Source organism: Perissodus microlepis, chromosome 2 (assembly GCF_051167445.1).
Source record: "Perissodus microlepis isolate ML-2025 ecotype Zambia chromosome 2, ASM5116744v1, whole genome shotgun sequence".
In the NCBI taxonomy this organism is placed as follows: Eukaryota; Metazoa; Chordata; class Actinopteri; order Cichliformes; family Cichlidae; genus Perissodus; species Perissodus microlepis.
In genome coordinates this window covers 22,010,803-22,032,079 of record NC_140462.1, presented here as the reverse complement: position 1 = coordinate 22,032,079, position 21,277 = coordinate 22,010,803, and the positions used below count along the sequence as shown (strand labels likewise).

General features: G+C 49.5%; 1 protein-coding gene across 1 annotated transcript in view; it reads right to left on the bottom strand.

The window, feature by feature from the left end:
- Window positions 1-14,917, bottom strand: part of ppargc1b (peroxisome proliferator-activated receptor gamma, coactivator 1 beta) — a 54,278-nt gene extending 39,361 nt beyond the window's left edge. The window contains exon 1 of the mRNA XM_084952579.1: window positions 14,756-14,917. Coding sequence (XP_084808705.1) covers window positions 14,756-14,836 — 81 coding nt within the window. The 5' untranslated portion in view covers window positions 14,837-14,917. The remainder of the gene's footprint in view (window positions 1-14,755) is intronic.
- Between the last annotated feature and the right edge of the window lie 6,360 nt (window positions 14,918-21,277).

Here is a 21,277-nt window from a genome sequence, read left to right as displayed (position 1 = left end):
TAAGAGCAGATGCATGCTGGTGGAATAAGATGTACGTTTTACATTCAATGGATGCATGATCTGATTAGTCGACTAATCACAAAAATAATCGGTGTCTAGTCGACTATCAAAATAATCGTTTGTGGCAGCCCTAGTGCAGAGGCTGGCCCTGTCGCCTCACAGGAAAGAGGTCCTGATTTCAAACCCACCGGCCTCCTCACACAGTCCAAACACATGCTCGTTAGGTCAAATGGAGACTTCTAATTGGCTGTGGGAGTCCGTGTGAATCGTGTCTCTATGTGTTAACCTTGTGACAGACCTGCAACCTGTCCAGGTGCCCCGCCTCTTTGCCAATGACGGTTCACAAAGGCTCCAACCAAACCACCCCCTGAAGTGGAAGAGGAAGGATGGGAGGATGGGGTCATTCTCGGCCTGTAACACCATCGTGCTCACTCTGTCCACATACAGTCGAGGACAGAAGGAAGCAAGGACAGGAAGAAGGAAAGGTAAGTAAAAAGGGTGCCAACAGAATGACGGATGAAAGAAAGAGAAGAACAGCAGATAATCAGAGGTGGAATGAAGGAAAACTGGAGAAGCAAAGGTAACATCAACATGAGCTGTGAGCAGAGAAGGAACCAAAGAAGGGAGGAAGGATGAATTAGACGCACCTGGGTCAAACACAGAGCTGCTAGGAAACAAACGAGCAGGTACAGGTACACACACACACAGAGAGAGAGGGGGACACTTCTTGGGTTTACTACGCCATATTGGCTGCTTCTCTCGCCTTCTGCGTCTCCTTGGAGACGGTCAGTGTTGCAGAGTTGGTCGCCACACACACACAAACACACACGCATAAACACTATTAATTATCTCCCCTCGCTTTCAAATCTGTGAATCGTCTCCAAGGAAGCGGCCGAAGTGATGAAGAGGAACAAAAAACTACTGTGTGCGTGTGTGTGTGTGTGTGTGTGCACTGAGGCAGAGCTTCACTGCTCTCTACAGAATTAAAAGCAGAGTTCCTCTTTCTCTCTGTCTCTCTCCTTCTAACCTTCCTTTCCTCTCCTGTGGCCTTACTTCCTCCCGCTCCTCTCCCCACTCGTTTCAGCTGTGGTGCCCTTTCCCCAGAGTAACCCCCACCCCTCAGCTGTCCATTCTGCTGATATGCAGCAGCCATGAAGGTCAGTGAGCTCTTTGCCTGAAGGACATGCTGTCAGTGGATGCAGCGTGTGCTGCTATGCAGTAAAACATGTAAGAGCTTAGCATGGAAACAGTGCAGCTATAAATACAGCATGCAGCCTTCCCCTGCACCACCTGCAGGTGTAGCAGACTTCACTGAGCATGTCAGAGGGCCTGGAGTCAGCTGAAGGCTCTCTGTGCCCGTCTTTTATTTATAGACCGCCATCAACAGCAAAGCAGCTCGTGACCTCACCTGTCCTGACAGCTGGTTTTGAAACGATTTACTTCAGTTTTCAGTTTATACATCAGCCAATCACAGACCAGACTGAGACAGCGCTACACAGTATTAGAAAGAGCCACACAGTCCCTGTTACTGCAGCCAGACTCAAACACAGACTCACACAGACCAACACAGACCCAAACACAGACCCTCACAGATGTGCTTTCCAACATTCACACTCGGATCACGGTCCAGTATCTCTCAGACTGGAGCAGTCAGGGATCTAACTAGCGACCTTCTAATTGGACTCCTCGATCTCCTGAGCTACAGCCACCCACAAAAAAGTAATGGTAATAAAATCTTTTTATCATAATATGTCCAATGACTTCTCTCACCCCAAACTCTCAAATTCTATGCTCAGTTGCGCCAACAAAAAGCTCGGCCTCCTTTTCTGAGTGGCGTTGGGAGAACTCAGCTGACTGGTGCTCAAATCTGTTTCTGTGTAATCTTTACTTGTGTTCTGCATCCTCACATACGTCTGAGCAGCAGGTGTATACGCCTCACCTGGTGGGAGGGGCTCCAAGCCATCTTGCATGACTGCGCAGCTTTAAAGGTTTGTGACTCCATGAGCAGGTGATTACAGTTAATTAAAAGAAGATTGCTCCGCCCACAGACAACCCAAACTGTAAGTGCAGAGTGATGGAGGAGCTGTGTTTACAGTCACTGATGTGGATGATGCAGCAGCTCTACGTGTCCTTCTCATGCTGAGCAGTTGTGGGGTTACAGACTGCCAGTCCACTTAACCCTAACCCACTGTACCTTCATGAATGCTTAATTCTACTTTCCACTGCGGAGCTGAAGCCTGTTGAGCTGCTGGCATATTCTCCTTCAAGAGCTCATCTGCACCAAGCAGCCAGGAACAAGCTTCCACTCAGAGATCAGCAACAACATGAATACGTGTATGACGGTCAGCGCTCACTGCGTCCACACTAAAACACTCTGACTTCAGAAAATTCAGACTGGATTTACACATCAGCCAATCACAGCCTCTGCCTCCAGCTCACACAATCACTGTGTAACGGTGATGCTGCTGTGCAACACAAAAGTGAAAGAACATTTGTCTGGTGCTACTGCTTTACCTTTTTCACCTTTGATCGGGTTTCATAAGATCACTCTTGCACACACACGCACGTAGGTCAGACAGTGACCTCGCAAGCACGAAAACAACCACCGCTTTTCAGGCACGTCTTTTGTGCATGCCAAGTGCTCCCACGCTGAAATAGAACAGAGAGACAATCACACACATGCAAGAGCTCAGCTATAAATAGGCTGTGTGTGTGTGTGTGTGTGTGTGTGTGTGTGTGTGTGTGTGTGTGTGTGTGTGTGTGTAACATAGCAGCAGATGTGGCTCTGCAGCGAGCTCCATCCGTCACTGTCAGGAGCGTGTACATGTAGCATCACGTGCACGGTGAAATGCAAAGAGAGGAAAAATAAAAACAGAGCTAAGCATTAACGTACCGCTGCTTTAATGTTGACTCACCCCACACACACATACACACACACACACACATAAGGTACAGGGCTTCGACCTTCGACCTTGTTCCTGCCTAACCCTAACCATGGACCCATCAGCCACTGGTGAAGGTTTAACGCTGTTAACGGGCACATCAGTCAGTGTCCATACTAACACTACAGCTTCCCTCCATCTGTAGCTTCCGTTATGAACGAGAATCAGAGTGTGTGAGAGAAGCTGGTTTGTGACCTGTGTGTGTGTGGTGTGTTGCACGGTGCACGTGACGGAGGGTCTCATGCAACAGCAACAGCAGCAGCAGCAGCAAAGCCATATAAGGTAGAAAAGAAAGAGAGAACCAAAGACAGACTTTCTGTGACCTTTGACCTGGTTTATCTCTAAATTCGGCTCCGCAGAGGTGAACCTGCTTCTATGAGGCTGACCCAACAAGTGTGTGTGTGTGCATGGGTGGGTGTGTGTCACTGCAGCTGTACCAAGCACAGAAAGCAGAAAGTGTTAGTGTGTACATGTGTGTGTGTGCTCATCATCAGGCGTAAAGCTGCAGAGCTTTGAACTTCCCAGCTGTCCCATCAAAAGATCTGCTTCCTTTCTGTGTCTGACACACACACACACACAGATCATTTTTTTTCTGCATCTGTTCCTGTCACATCTCCTCTACCGGTTCTGCTTTTATGAAACAAGTATTTTTAATCCTTCGGCAGGTAAACTACAGATTCAATTAAAGTAGGAGAGAATAAATATGAAGCTTTAATGATCCCAGCAGGATGCACAACAGCAGCACACACCGAGACGTTAAAATGATCATTAGATTTTTTCTTTTCACTGCAGAATTAAATTCATATTTAAATATAATACTCTTCTTCAACAACCTTCTAAACCAGGAGCACCAACAACTGCAGTTCCTCGGGTGTCCAGCAGAGGCAGCAGTGAGTCAGTCCCACAGACTACCACGTTAAAACAAACGTGTTTACAGCCGGACACAGAGGGTTTTAGCCTGTATAGACAATTTCCCTATTTATAACGGCTGTATGCGTTTCAAGTATTAGGGGCATGGCCTCTTTGACTGACAGGCGGATGGCGATGCAGGCAGCTGTAGCTGCTAGCTGTCATGCCAGGCTTCACCTGACCTAAAGACTGTGTTCGTGTTATCTGATAACTCTCATTCAAATGTGGTCTCTTAAAAAAGAAACATCATGGTGTCCAAAAAGCTCAAATCAAAGCTGCAAAAGGAGACGTCACAAACCAAAGGGTGATGTCATGGTTAGTGACATCATTAATGAGCTGCTTGTGCAACAAACAGAGATTGCATTGTTCATATTCGGGAAAATTATTCACGATGGCTCAAACAGACAGTGTGGAAAACAGACTGTCAAGAGTGTCTGCAGACACCCGTCACCTGGCCTTCACACACACACACACGCACACCTGTCCAGCGTGTGTGTGTTGAAGAAGAGTATTATATTTAAATATGAATTTAAATATGAATTTATTTACTGCAGCACTTTCAGAGCTACCTCTGTGTGTGTGTGTGTGTGTGTGTGTGTATGTGTGTGTTGTTCATAGTGTCAGAGCGACCTTCACGCCACCAGCTCACACTATTACTACACTACCCTGATTCCTCTGTTTTATATACACACACACATAAATCTCACCGTCACCTGCGGAAACACACACTTCACCCAGTGGGATGGACTGTGGCTGTGCGGCATGTCACTCTGTGAATTTGCACATTTGTGGGTGTTTGATGTGCGAGTGTGTGTTTGTGTGTCAGTGTGTGAGTGTGTGTAGGATGTTCTTATGCAAGCGTTAGTCATCCCTGCAGTCTCTGTACCAGAGTACGGGAGCAGATCTGCCTCCAGTCAATCATACACAGCAGGAGTACCTACTGCAGTACTGCAGTAAGTACTCCTAGTACTAATGCAGGGATTGATTGACAGCTGGTGAGTTGCTGTGTTACCTCAGAGTTCAGAGAGAACTTCAGGGCCGTGTCGCTAACCTCCCAGAATCCGGAATCATCCGGCAAACCTGCACTTTTCTCTGCGGCTGTTTAAACATCCCACTCCACACTGTGACCCCCTGCAGTCTATCACAGAGTTTTTAACAGAGAAACGACTGAGGTTCCACCTAAGCTACAGCTCAGTGACATCTATACCACCTGGAGTCATTGCATACCCCCCCAACAGTGCTTCCTCGACCTCAGTGGGACACATCCAGCACCTCACCGGCTCCAACATGGCTGCCAAAGAGAGCATTACATCACCTCAGAGCTCTGTATGCTGCTGCTGTATGCTCTGCATACTAACGTGCAGGCAGCCATGCAGAAACAGACCCTGGATTTGAAAGGACTTCTGCAGGGGACCTTAAATGAAGGCGAGGGCAGTTTCCAAGAAAGCTAAAATCTGTACGGGTGGAGGTTCTGGTGCGCTGGTGGCTACAATCGAGGAGGCACACCGCCAGCGAGCAGGGCAAGCACAGAAAACTCCAGAAGGCTTTTCTCCGCTGGTTTCCGAGGAGTTCACACACTGAATAAAGAACCGGACCACGGCCGCTGCTTTTTGATTGCACCAGAACACACACAAACACACAGGGTGGAGGCGGTGCGCTACGTTATCACACAGTATGGGAATAACAACATCCAAACACACACACGCGACAAAAAGAGCAGGAAGGCCGGCTCTGACCGCGGTATAAAACAGCAGAGAGCCAGACTGGGCCAGACCAGTACTCCAGCACCCACTCATCGATGCCTGTTAAACAGAAGTGCTGCAGAGCCTGTGGACTAACCAGGTCAAATGATTAAATATGGGACCCGCTCGGCAGCAGGCCTTCCTACAGCTCTGGTGTCCCAGTAACGAGCAGACAGAGCGTGCAATAAATGTGAGTGCTTTTGAGCGCATATAGTCAAGCTAAATCCCACATTTGATTGACTAAACATCCATCACACACACACACACACACACACACACGTATGTGTCATGGTAAGACAGTGTGTGTGGAAGTGGTATACAGGAAAGAGAGGAAATAATGAAAGGCAGCTCCACCCAGGAGGCCCTGGCCCGCCCTGCTCCACTTGCGCTCCAGAAGTCCAGGTGATCAGTGTCAGGACGAGCGTTCACTGTGAAGTTGCGTGATGCTTCGTTTTGTTTCTGCTAAACTTCAAATTATGAGTTAGCCAATCAGATCACGTTTATTCACGTGCACCAGCCAATCACCACCGAGAGCCCGATGGGCTGACCCGCCCCATTCGGCATCAGGACGAATGATCACCATCACCACACACACACACACACACACACACACACACTCAGCTTTATGTCCAACTCCCACGGTCACCATGGTGATATATGTATGATTTCATTCAAAACAAGAGGATGAGATTTAGCCCAGTGTGACTGATTTATGTGTTTTTAGATCAGGAGGCTAACGGCGTTCTCACAGGAGTAATAATGTGCATGTTTCAGTTTCTGGCTGCACAAATCCAAAAATAAAATCAGCCTCCAAACTCTGACCACCTGATCACCACTTGATCATAGCCTGGCTCAGGTAAACCCAGCTGAGTAAACTCAGGACACGAAGACACGCACAGCTGTTTCGACACATATTCGGACAAACAGGAATGTGGCCCATTACTCCATTGCTTCATACCAATAACCAGGCTTGTGCCAATAGCACGCCCGCCTGATTGTGCAAGACTCACAAAGGTTTCAGGTACAGACAGCGTTGGCGTGGTGCTGCTTTGTATGTGCCAACTGTAACACTGTAGCAGTAATGATGTCACCACAAACTCTCAATATAAACATGTAACAAAATCACTTACACGTGTTACCGATACTTTATTGATTTTAATCACGATCAGTGACAGCTGTTACTGAGTCAGCTGCTCCTCACTCCTCACTGCAGTGTGTGTGTGTGTGTGTGTAACATAGCACTGGAGCACTGAGCTCTGTGGTCACGCAAGCCTGAGCAGCGTTCAGGAAGTGGGTCAGTGAGAGAGGCAGGGAGGGAGGAGTGGTGAGGAGGTCAGTTAGGAAAGGAGGGAGCATGTTGGGGTGTAAATGTGAGCAGAACATGAAGTACGAAGGAGAAGAGACTGGAACGTTTCCATGTGGAAAACAATCCTGTTTTACTGGGAGCATGTGCTCACACGTTACACACGCATGCTAACGTTGTGTGTGTGTGTATACACATGTGTGTCTTTGCATCCCAGAGGACACTGAAGGCCTCACCCTACTCTCTCTCTCCTTGCCGCATGCAGGTAAGAGCCTGCTTACTTACAACCCACACACATGACTCACACACACACACACACACACACACGTCTATAGTTTCCATTACTCTCCTGAGCCCTTCAGTGAAAGCAGTGGGTGTTTATGACCTATTATGTTACATCACACTATGGTGAGACTGCGTCACAGTTGCATCACATCTGGACTGCCAGAGCGCCGCGTTTCTAGTTCGTGATGAGTTCCTGCATTGGGCGGCTAGCCGGCATCTGCAAGGTCGTACTCACAGGAAGTCGAGCTGACGGCTCTGAATGAGGCCGATATCTGTCCTGTGAGGTGACAGCAAGGACACGCATCTGTCGCACCAAACCTATTTATAACACACACACACACACGCACACACACTCCTCTCTATTACTCTACTTTAAAACCTAGTCCTTTTATAGTTATTTTTAATTGTTGTTTCCTTCTTGGATAAAAGGCACCAAAGTGTGTGTGTGTGTGTGTGTGTGTGTGTGTGTGTGTGTACTGAACCATATCTGTGTGCTGACTGTGATGGCCTGAGTTCCTCAGTAACTGAGCTGATAAACAGTGTGCATGTTCACACCAGCCTGAGCACGCCTCCCCCTGGCACATGGTTACTACGGCTATATACCATGCAAGCGCGCGTGTGTGTGTGTGTGTGTGTGTGTGTGTTTGTGTGTGAGCTCTCTCTCCGTGCTCGTTTACACCATGGCATGGAAATTTCCTTTAACCTTTTCTCTCATTTACACCAGTGCCCTTGAGAGTTGTCACACACACACACACAGCCTACGTGGCGATAGAGGGCCCAGCCATCCTTCTGTTGATACTATAAACTGTGTGTGCTTAGCTCATAAAACCATCAAATCTGCTTATCAGTCAGATGATTATTACTACAAATACTACTACTAGTCACAGTACTATCAGCCTCCTGCTTACAATTACTACAAGCACACAAGTACTCGGCCTCCTGCTGCTGTGACCAAAACAACACAAACCAGTGCTTCACACTTTACAACAGCTACATCAAACAAGTACTTATATTACAATCACGGCTCAAGAGTTGGGAGTTCACCTTGTAATCGGAAGGTTGCCGGTTCGAGCCCCAGCTTGGACAGTGTCGGTCGTTGTGTCTTTTGGCAAGACACTTCACCCGTTGCCTACTGGTGGTGGTCAGAGGGCCCGGTGGCGCCAGTGTCCGGCAGCCTCGCCTCTGTCAGTGCGCCCCAGGGTGGCTGTGGCTACAATGTAGCTTGCCATCACTAGTGTGTGAATGGGTGGATGACTGGTTGTGTAAAGCGCTTTGGGGTCCTTAGTGACTAGTAAAGCGCTATACAAATACAGGCCATTCACCATTTACTACTACTAGAAAACAGCTTCTAAAGCTTCTACTACTCAGTGGAGTACTCTTGCTCTTGCTGTTTACTATACTGTTGCCAGTACTTGTTTCAGTTGTTGCCACAACTTGTATCAGTTGTACTTTGTGTGCTGCAGTATAGTATTATATTTATACTATGCCGCTGCAGAACTACTGCAGTATTTTGTAGGTACTTGTTAGCAGCAGTGAGGTGACTTTTATCCCATGAGAAGGTTCAGTAAGGTGGAGCAGCTGCTGGGTGGTGCTGGTGCTACAGCGTGGTTCAGTGAGGAGTGAGCGAGCACTGGATGCAGACACGTGTGATTGAACGGAGCTGAACGCTGCCGTGCGCCCTGAATGTCCTCTGCTACAAGGAGAGCGTATGACAGGCTGCCTCGCACAGGTATGAATACAGGTGTGTACAGGTGAGATTGTGGCATGCCCTGTGGTACGCCTCGGCACAGAATACTTGAAACTTCCCATCATACACAGCTGCCGCCGGCTGGGAAAAGATGTGCCGAGGCTAGTCCAGAAGTGCCAAAAGTTATTACTGCGAGCACTACGACACGAGTGACAGCGAGGAGGTGCAGCTTTAACTCGGTCCAGACGCTCAGAATTAAAGAAGCGCTGATCATGCTTCCGATGACATGTTGGCTCAGGTACGAATACAGGTGTAGTGCAGTGTTTGAAGCCCGGGGTTTCACAGAGACGTACTTTTTATCGCACAAAGCGGCTCGCCCTCTACTCTTCTTCTCTGACGCTCGCAAGGCCTCCTCGTCCTACAATCGCATGCGCATGTGTGTGAAAGTACAAGCGCGGTGATGCGTGAACTAAGGAGAAGACCTGTTTCAGGACTGCACCGCGAGGCTTCACCCCTGAAACCACCTTGTAATCCTTAACTCACGGAGCATGAGTTGTAATCTCAGCCAGTAATCCTGCTGGATTACAGGACGGAGCGACACTCGGGTACCAGGGTGCAGCTGATGTTTGTGTCCTCCCATCGCAGACATCTTTACAGCTCCATACCTCCGAGTCGACGCCAGCCCAGCCAAAACATTGGCAACGTGACAACGAGAGAGAGAGAGAGAGGCGCCCAGGCCTCGCCGATCAGCAGCAGACACATTTCACAGACAGAGCCTCACCCACCACAAGTCTGAGCTCAAACCCAAACCCAAGCATCGTCAAAGCCTCTGCAGTGCTCACGCTGCATTAAGGTCCACTCGGCGTGGCTGCAGAATCTGTTTCCTAAATGTGTCACATGCTTCCTCCTGTACAGACGGCAGGCTTCACACTGTGCTCATCACCTAACTGCCTTCATTTTAAAAACAGACGGGCCTCGGCCGTGATAAATCAGGTAAGAGACACAGAGAAGTTGAAGGAAGTAGGGCAGGCGGCGAGCTCTGCGACCTCCGGTCCTCCATGTTTCCCTCCGCAGCCCTGAGCTGGAGGCTGGATTCCCTCTGCTTCACCTTCCTATCAGCCTGCTACACAAAGCCACAGCAGGAGCAGGTGCACAAAGACAACCAGCCTCACACTCATGTTGACACTATCAAACCCGACACCGAGTCCCTGGGAAGAATACAAATCACCTGTACAGGTTAGATAAGGATGTTCATGTGGAAGCATCCACGCTCGAAAAATTTAGGAAAAAACCTCTGATGTTACGAGGAAAGACATACGCACGCCTTACTTTACCACAGGAAACGTCCTGTTCCTGGCATTAAGTAAGGACCACAACACCACAATCAGATCCTCATCAGGCCAATTGTGGACCGCACAGCGCACGGCTCACAGAACCAACGAACAGCTGCGGAGCATCTTCTTCCTCTCTGCACGCCGCAGGACCCCCGCCGCCACCACAAGCACACAACTTCACAGCCAAAGACCCGCAAACCTGCCCCGCTCAAACCTCATAATGACACCAGGGTCGTGTGTGCCCATAATTCAGCTCGCCTCATTCACTGTTACACTCAGCATCAGCATCAGCTGACTCTGAAGACTCTGAAGTGACAGAGTGAAGCCAAAACTGGTTCAAACTAGAAGTCAGAACAAAGCTCCAGTACCAAAGGACATCCCTGCTTGACCTGTTGCAGCGCCGTGGTTACTGTTTTGATGGCTTGTGATGATTTAAATGGAGTGATGTGAGCTGAAGCTCTGAAGGAGCCAGAAAAACAGAAGAGCTGAGAAAAGTGTGAGCTACGGCACAGCCTGTAAGGCAGATCATCTGCATTAAAGCAACAACCTGGAACCTGGCCCCAATGAACAGATTTACACGCTGAACATGTGCATGTGAGAGAGGATTGCTGACACATTTATTCCACTACGAGATCCTCCGGAGAGCTCAAAGTGACCAAAACAACCCACAGCACGACCAACGGCTCTCAGCCACAGCTTCAGGAGGAAAACGATGCGCACGAAGACAGCGGACTCAAGTGGTTAAAGAAGAAGCTCTGAGCAGCTGTAAGGTCAGTAAGCCTCTGCTAGCCCCGTTTATGGAAACTGGGCTAAAGGTGACGCTGCCTCAGCTACTCCAGAGCAGAAACACAAAACGGCACATTATGAGGAGGACGCTCGCCCGGCCTGAATCTGGAGGTCAGTGCTGATTATCTGCAGGAATATGTGACACCACTGAATGACCGTGAGGATCAGAGCACCTGAACACTCAGGTGAGGTTAACGCAGCATTAAACAAATCACCAAAATCTCATCTGTGACGCTGAATCATTCATTACAGAGAGACCGCTCACCTGCAGAGCGCGCGCACACGCACACACACAGTCGTTGAAGGTGGCCGGGCTCTGAGGCGGATTCCTGATAAACCTCGGAGGGATTTGCGAGGAAGAAACCAAATTCCCAACACACGCACACAACAGGAAACACAATCCACACCACCATCAGCAGGTCTGCTCTCATTGGCTCGGAACCTGCCCACTTACCGCTGGTTTCCTGTGCCCTGAGCTCGGTCTGGCAGGTGTTCCAATAGCCACACCGAGTTACTGCAGTGTATATTAGCAGCATGGTAAACACACACATCGCTTCTGGACACACGTTGCATCTAAAACTGCCGCTGTGTGTGTGTGTGTGTGTGTGCGTGACAGGTGAGTCACTGCAGGGCTGCAAGCTGAACACACTGCACTGCAGCACTGCACATCACGACTCCCACAGACAGATAAAAGAAGGAGAATGGCCAGGAGAAATGGAGAAAACCTTCAGAGATGTAGATCCTGTCTGCTTCTGGCTGTGATGCCTGCATCCATCGCTGGCCTGGAACTTCAAAGCTCACCTCTGTCAGAGTCCACCTGCAGACTGATGTGGTTTATGTCGGGCAGGCCGAGCATCACAGGAGGAACACACCTGCTCTGGTTCTCATGATCTCCACCCTTCATCACTGCTCCTGTCAGCTATTTGTGCACTGACGCCACACACGCACTCAGAGGCATGGTGGTGATGGGCTAAATCTCCATGAAATGAACACGATAAACAGCACAGAGTGATTTTCAGCTTCATCACAGCTCTCATGTGGCTTTGGGCCCAGAGGAGGCCCAGAGTGCTTCACAGAGTGTGTGTGGGGCCTTTTTAAACTCAGCTGTGAGCAGCCACTGATCCTTTTCATGATGCTAACCACACAATTGAAAGCCTTCACACCAAGAATGGTCCAAACTTCAGCTGAGAGACTGTCTGAGCTGCTTCCTGCACAGCAGCAGGTCAGCCACAAGTGTGCTGCTGGTTGGAGTGGATACCTGAGAGGACGTCCTGACGCTCAGCGTCCTCGAGCTTCAAATATCTGGAGTCTGAGTGGAGCGTCTCACCCAGCGCAAACACAGCGGTGAGGCTGGTGGGGCACGTCTGCTCCAACCCTAAACTGAGCGCGTTCAGACTTTTCTGCATGCTTCAGGATTTATTTCAGGAGCACAGAACGGTTTTTACGACGCCCACAAACAGGTGCAGCCACTTCAGTGCCCCGTGACCTCAAGACACATGCAGTGAAGACGGGAACGTCTGCCTATGTGTCCCCCCATTTCCTGACATCAGTCGACACACATGACTCTCTGTGGCTGCAAGGTCACTAAACGCACAGTCGCCGAGCCGAGCTAATCGTTGACCAGCTACAGTGAAACAAGGTGAGTGTCCTCGAGCCGGCCCTGCCCAGAGTCCAGCTGCAGCCAGCTGCTCATTTTACACACCTGATCCAGCCGGCAGCCTGATGGCGCTCAGCACCGACTCACCCGCAGCCCCTGCGATTGGGGTTGGCTGGCTGGCCCGAGCGTCCACAGTTCATTTAAGCTCTGAACAAGCTGCTTGTTGCGCTCTCCCAGCACACGTCAGCTGACTCCGTTTGATCGAAAATCACATTTTGCAGTGAACGTTTCTCCAGCTGAGAGCGACCTGTCTGCACACCGCTCGCTGGGAGGAAACACTGAAGGACGGCATCAGCCCTGACCTTTCAAACACTAAGCCGTCTGCTGCTTTGCTCATCAAGAACTCAAAGCAAACTGGGGAAATGCTGTGGAGCAGTCAGAGTTAGTGAAACAGCACACACAGAGGCTGCAGCAGGCAGGGAGCAGGTCTAAGACAGGCGACAGGAAAAGGAAATGACAAGCTTGAGTATGAAAAGAGAAGAAGAGAAGCACGAGGAGGTGGAGGAGGGGAGGAGGCAGTGCTGGCACTCGCCTACGTCATGGTGACGCCCCCTCCCCCCCTCCCTTCCTCCACTACAGCTCACATGACTGCAGCGGGCCTGTTCTGTAACTCCGGTCACGAGGAGAGAGTAGTATTACAATGAGCAGCCGGCAGGGGCGAGAGCCATCCACACACAGTGAGAGAGAGAGAGCAGCCTGCTCCAATAACCTCAGTGAATATTAACACGTTCATGCACCTCAGAGCACCGGCACCTTATCACTCTGTACAGGACCCACGTAGGGATAGCAACAACCACCCGATTGGTTCGTCTGCTCTTTATCTCCAAGGACTCTGCAGCCCAGCCTCGCAGGACACACGTCCACATCGCTGTCCCCGCCGCTCCACGCCAAGCTCCGACTCCATTTTGTTTCAGAGCAAACTTGTTCATGTTCTGCTCGCACGTTTCACTCTCAGTTCAGCCGCACACGCTCAGAAGCACCAGAGACTGTGGCTGCTCACAACAACAGGGCTCAAGACTGCAGAGTGTGTGTACCAGCTGGAGACACACACACGTAAACATGTCATACACACAGCATGGACACTCACACACCAGTACACACATGTGTGGGATTATATTTACTATGATGTGTGTGAGTTGCCCCAGGCTGTGTGTTTGTAACGTACTATACTGTGTGTGTGTGTGTAACAGTGTGTGTTATAGCGTGTGTGTTACAGTGTGTGTAACAGTGTGTGTAACAGTGTGTGTGTGTGTTACAGTGTGTGTAAAAGTACATGTAAGTGTATAAATAATCCACAGTCTCCCCTGTATACACACACTCACAGTAACCTGCTTAAGCTGCCAATCAGCTGTGACAAATCCCCCCACCGCCCCAGCCTCGCAGTCAGCCTGATCATCTCCACTCACACGCGCACACGCACAAGGACAGATGGAATAGTTTGCGCGTGTGCCCCGCACGCAGCAGATGGAGATCAGAGCCGATAAGTTCCGGTGTCGCGTGAGAATTTTTCATTTCAGGGGCGTGCACGAGCAGAGTTCCCTCCGCACAGCACGAGGCTGCTCGGATACACGCGGGTCCACTGCACGCATCACCATCATCATCATCATCCTCACCCCGATTCACCGGTGACCTCTCCCCCTCACACACACACACACACACACACACACACACCGGTTTAACCGAAAAAAACACCACGTGACTCAAACAAACGTTTTGTAACGCTCGGTTACGCAAAGCCTTACGAAACGCTCTGAGTTCACCTGAGCGGAGCCGCGCGCCCTTCCTCGCTCACAGCACCAGCACCGGATTCGGCACCGGTACCGGCAGACCGGAGCGGGACGCGCACAGACAGAGGTCCCCACACACGGACACTATCTTGCACACACACACACACCAGTTTTAATCCCGAATATGACGAACAGTTCACGCGTGAGGACACAACACGTGTCCCGGTCTGCGTGCCGACAAGAAAACTTCCTCCAACACTGCGTCAAAGTCACACACACACACACCCGGACCCACGCGCATGCAGACTGGGTCGGGATGCCGCCGCTGGCTCCCTTCATGCGCCCCGGTCCGCAGAGCTGCATGTGCACGGACGGTCTCTCACCTGGCTGCGCGAGCTCTCTGTCAGGTAACTGAAGACGAAGGACGACAGCTCCTCATCCAGCAGCGCCGCGCAGTCCGCCATCTTCCACTGAATGAGGAGCCGCGGAACCGGGCGGAGAGTATAGCGGGAGGAGGAGCAGCGGCGCGGGAGCGCGCCTGCAGGGGGCGCCTCTGCTCACCCGCACGCCACACGTGCGCGGACCGCGAGCGTCAGGGTCGGCGTACCTGAGCGCCCACACAGGGACAAACATGAGGCCCGGGACCCAGAGGCGGCCCCGGGGGGGCTTAACTTGTGTGACGTCATTTGCCCGGACCCTGCTGCTCTCTCTCCCTCTCACACACACAAACACACACAGTAACACTCTCTCTCTCCCTCTCTCTCTCACACACACCCACACACACAGTAACACTCTCTCTCTCCCTCTCTCTCTCACACACACCCACACACACAGTAACACTCTCTCTCTCCCTCTCTCTCACACACACACACAGTAACACACTCTCTCTCCCTCTCTCTCACACACACACACACACACACACACTCTCTTCTCTCTCTTTTTCCCTCACACACACACACACACACACACGCACACACACAGTAACACTCTCTCTCTCCCTCTCTCTCACACACACACAGTAACACACTCTCTCGCCCTCTCTCTCTCTCACACACACACACACACACACACACACACACACTCTCTCTCTTCTCTCTCTCTCTTTTTCCCTCACACACACACACACAAACACACACGCACACACACACAGTAACATTCTCTCTCTCTTTTTCCCTCACACACACACACACACACACACACACACACTCTCTCTCTCTCTCACACACACAGTAACACACCTGCTCCTCACTCTGGACTCTTCATAACTTTGTTTTGAAAAGCACAGGTGTGGACAGCATCCTGTGGCGGTTGCCAGGCAACTGTAAAGCCAACTTCTGTCAGTCACTGAGTCAGCCTGCTGCCATTGGCCGAAGGCATTCAGGTGAGGGCCTCGGCGCTGTGCCCCGGTGCCAGTGATGCTGCAGGCTGGTGTTACCGACACTTTTAATAATGCCAGCTTCTGAGCCGCGGCGTCACTTTTACAGGATGAATTATCATCAATTTACAAATCCTGAAAACATCTGAATGAGCAGCAATAACAAAACAGCTTTTAGCATTCCTGAATGTAGACGTGCCTGTTGGGTCAGCTTAGCGGACAGAAACAACATATCGATCCAATACCAATAATTGTATCAGTACTATCAATATTTGGATCAATCCCACCTCCATCTTTGGGTGGAGAAGAGGGGCAGGTTTGCTGGTGCTGTGAAATACTGAAACTTCATGTTTTGTCTGATAAACTGATCAGCAGGGCCGATATCAGCCTGCAGTATTTACTTTAGTCTTTCTTTGTTGTAATTGAGATTATGTTGATTAATTATTCTTAAATGAGTAAATCAGCCAGGTGGGCTCAGCGTCGGTCAGTCAGGACGGGCAGGTGAGCCTGCTTTGCTCCCAGCTCACTGGATACAGCCAGACTTCATGATTCCTGGGAACACGGCGGGTCTGAGCCCGCGCTGGAATGGTAGCGCTGGGCAGGATGGCTGCTGTGTTTGCTTCGGATTACTCCTCACCCCCCACCCGACCCTGTGGTTTGTCACGTGTTCCATAATGTTGTGCTGTGGACATTTATGTGCTTTTTTGTGCAGAGGAGTTTTTTTGTTTCCTGTTCTCATGCTGTCCTCCCAGGAGCCCAGCATGAGTAGAGGTCTCTTTTTTTCCTCTTGTACTTTCCAATTGTAGTGTATATTTCAGTGTTTGTTTTCTGTAACGCTACCGATCTCCGACCTGTATCCCCATGTGATGTCTGTGTTGTGTGTGTAAGGTCGGGGGGGGGGGGGTCCTATTTCACTGCAGGGCAACCTGCACGTGGCGAATAAAGCCTCGATTGATTGATTGATTTCTCTGTGTGAGATCGAAGCAGCAGACTAAGTGTGACCTGTACACAGAGCCAGGTGTGTCTGACCTGAGTCATCCCACAGGGTCAGCTCCACGTCAGCACATACTCACTTTACCCCAAGTTATACCAGAAAGATGCTTTAACGTCCTCAACATATACACTCACTGGCCACTTTATTAGGTATACCTGTTCATCTGATTATTACACCAATACCTACTCAGCCAATCACACAGCAAGACGAGCAGCTGAAGTTCAGACCGAGCATCAGAATGATGAAGAAAGAATGTGGCATGGTTGTTGGTCTGAGTATTTCACACACTGATCTCCAACCATCTCTGAGCTCAGAGGAAATATCCAGCCAGCAGCAGCTCTGTGGGAGGAAATGACTCGCTAAGGTCAGAGGAAGATGGACAGACTGCTTAGATACGAAGGCAGCAATAACTCCAATAACCACTTGCTACAACCAAAGTCTGCAGAAGAGCATCTCTGAACCTTGAAGCAGATGGGCTCCAGCAGCAGACGACCACACCAGTGTCACTGCTGTCAGTAAGAACAGGAAACTGAGGCTATGGCTAACACAGACTCTCAAACCTGGACAACAGAAGCTGGAGAAACATTTCCTGGTCTGACAAGTTTAAAGCATGGATCCATCCTGCCTGTGTCCGTGTTCAGGCTGCTACTGGTGGGATTTTCAGTAAAAAAAGCAGGTCCAAACTGGTATTAGCTGGTGTACACAATAAAGTGTATCTCGTGCTCCGGTGCAAAGTTTCTAATGATGAGTCAGTATATAAATAGTAACCCTGTGAGGCTGCTTCAAACACTCGTTTATCACAGCGTTTCTCCTCTGGGATCTGTGTGATGTCACAAATTGAGGATCTCACTAACGCAGCACCAGGTGTGAACAGAAACAGCTCGTTTCAGACCGAGGACTAACGGGGGAGGATACAGAAGGCTTATTCTGAATTGTGAATCACGCAAAGCTGCCCTGATAGAGCCCAGGAACAAAGAGTGGAGATGGAAATGAGCAGAATAAATCAACTTTAATGTGACTGTGTGTTTCATGTACTGTAACATTATCAGATTATTGTGAAAATGCATTCCAGGATACGTTGCCCATAATATTACATAACGATCCATTATTGCTGCATGATGCAATCCAAAGCTTCATTGACATGCAGACTGCAGAATGTGCTGTGACTGCTGTGAGTTTGTGTAATGGCAGCTGTTCCAGATAGAAAGCAGCGGGAAAATGGAGACGCACACAGTGATTGTAATGTGATTACTGCAGAGCCAAGTTTTTGCTCTCATTCTGCCGTCGGTCACAGAAATGTGCTCCTCGATCCAAGTCTTATTTTGTAGTTGTGACTGAGGATGTTTGGGACAGCAGCACGTCTGTGGGAAGCCTCCGCGCCACTTGTTTGAGGGTCTGAATGTTCATGTTTCTCAACAGTTCTGGTCTTTTCTGTGCTTTAATGCATGAACGCGGGGCCGAGTTATGCATTATGTCAGTGAGGAGTGCACAAGCACGAGGCAGAGACCGAGTGTTAGAAGTATGCAAAGCATGCATACAGCGAGTGTCATAAAAGAGAGGAAGTGACTGCAACAAAAAGGGAAACATGTCTGAATAATTCTGCATATCTTATTTATGTGTGTGTCACATGAGCCACTTCAGCAAATACCAGTGAAGATGGATTAAACAGACTGATCCATCCAGGCCTACAGGTTTCTTTGGTTCTGTGTTTCCAGCAGGTCACTGGTTTAAACACCCCACCATCAGAAACATCAAACTATGGAAAAGAACCCGTCAATTCCCAGTAGAGGGAGATGGTGCTAGGTAGGGCACGCTCTAAGCAAACCGCCAACCAACATCACCAGGTAGGCTCTCAGGTGGAAGGCAAGTAAAAGAGAGGCCACCCAAGAAACACCCGGCAACAAGACCTCGAAGCAGAAGCAAAAACGATGGGCTACACCTGGGCCCAACTGAAAAGAATGGCCCACACCCCGGGAGGGGGGACGGGCAGTAGTACTGGTTTAAACATCTGTCTGATCCACTGAAGAAGAGGCCAATGCCTGAAAAGAATCGTGAGTGATGCTCAGACAATGTTTAAGGAACGTTTCCAAAGTCTGCAGCAGCACCTGAAGCTCCGATTTCATATCCTGCGTTTGGTTCTGGTCCAGTCTCCACAGCTTTACAAACACCTGCAGGCTTTACCTGAGTAAAACACCCACAGTTCATAGCGCCGGGTCATGTTTGATGGAGCTGCTCTCTGTGAGGCTACGCCAGCATTTCATTTTCAAAGGTAATGATTACTGAGCAGGCACAGAGCATCTGTTACCAAGGTAATAGACACACCTAACCTGCTCTGGTGCAGACCAATCAGATCTCTGGACGGTAGCGCCACATTTCCTGGAGGATGGGTTGGGGCTGCTCAGAGGGTCACAGGGTTGGATTTTGTGTGAGGAGCATCATTAAAAATAGCGAATTTTATAGAAACGTATTTCTGCTCTATTTTTCTGTGATCCTCACTCAGCCCTGAGCCCAAACTCAGACACAACTTCAAAGCCTCCCCAGGCTGCAGGACAGAGTCAGCTCCTGTGCTCTGATGCTGATCACTGTTAAGCTCTGTCTCTGAGTGGGGCACAGCTCAGCTCTCATCTGTTTAACCTCCTCAGATTTTTCTTTCTTCCTCTGTCCATCAGCCACTCTGCTGCCAGAAGACCTGTGCAGGTTTCTGATTGGCAGACAGAGGGAGGTGACGACCACCTGATGATACTGTTAGGATAAGTGACGCCTGCTATTTAACCAGAGAAAACTAACACAACCCCAGGTGACGAACAGTTTCTGTCCCTGCGTCCTGAACGGCCGGCCTGTTTCCTCCTGCAGGAGTAAAACTATTTTAGTTATGGCACCCGCTGTGCCAACTGGTAAAAATAGTGTTTGCCATAATTTACAGAGCTGCCATGTCTGCACGCTGTTTCTGTCGGTGGTGTCCTCAGAAGAATCAGCCAGCGTGACTGAGATACCAACAAACTTTCCAAGCTGCATTCCATTGCTGTCCTCTTCTTATGTTACTGCATTTTATAATCACATTTCAGGCCTTCAGCCAGCTCAGGGAACAGACCGAGATACATCATAACAGAACAAGAGTGTACGCTCCAAACTACACCATCTTTAAAAGTGCTGATTCTCTGGGGAAATATGTCACAACCATAAACAGCCCGCAGCTCCTTTCGGATTTTGTTATCCTTGAGTACAAACAGTGAAGACTGAATAAGACAAAAAGAGCCAGAGAAACAAGGAAGAGCTGCTGAGGGTTAGAAAACAGAAGCCTGTGGAGCCAGGCAACGACTCGGGACGGCAGAGGGTCTGTAAGGGCCCGACTGGGCCCCGGTGAGCTGCACAGGCACTAAACACAATCCTGTAAGCAGAGACGTGTGCGCGTGTGTGTGTGTGCGTTCACATTTGAGTATTCCTCATGGAGCGCTCACTGATCCAAAGAAAGGCTGATCTGTAAGGTCAGACTGTCACCAGCGGGTCTGTGCTGTGGCAGGTGACCTCAGGGACAGGTACAGCATGTCACCCGGTGACAGCCTCGGCTATCAGGGAGACGGCTTCACACCGACACCACTTTCATTTACAGATTTTAACAGATTAACCGAGAATATAAAGTTTTGTGTTTCTGTAGTTATTCCATAGCCATTCATGTTACAAAGAGTGCAGGTTACTGTGCTGCTGTTCTCAGCAGATCTCTGTGGCTCTCTGCAGAACCATCAGAGACTACAATCATCAGTATGGATTCATCATGTAGAAGCAGTACATGAACAGTAAGTAAAAACATGCATGCTGGTAACGCTGAGTTACCTGTCACCATTTCTTATTTCTGCTGATGCCTCAAATCAATGCTGCATGTCAGGATCACGCACCGCAGTCACGCTGGCATGCGGATCCGGCCCAGGCTCGGTGCTCCTTTAAAGGCAGCCCTGAGTCAGACAGGCCTGAGAGCCGAGCGTTACCGAGTGGAAACTTGGTGTCACCTCCGTGGAAAGAAACTCTTAATGGACTGATGCATCTGCACACATTTAATAAATTTCTGACAACAACCTTCCCACCAGTACTCAAGGAAATGTCATAGCTCAGAGATCACTCTGATCTAAATGTGGATTTGATAATTAAGGAACATTTAAAGAAAACTTAGGATTGATCCTTTGGCATCATATATCGCTGAGGAAACAAACCTGTCCACAAGTATTCACACACAGCTGCAGATCATTTAAACTCTGTGGGTCTGGAGGAAGAGCGGGCTGTCTACCTGTTGGAAGGTTGGTGGTTCTGCTTCTGCTCTGCAATCACTGCAAATGTCGCACAAACACCCAAAAACAAGTGTGTGAAAAGAATAAATGCAACTTGAGACATTATGTCATGAAAGGTGAAGGATAAAGTGATTGAGACAAGATTTCCACAGCTGTGGACGTTAGTGTCAGTGGATGCTTCCACATGGGCGGAGCCATCACAATGTCATCTCAGTGAGATCATTTTATGCCGAGTTTGTGTCAAACTTTTTGCCTC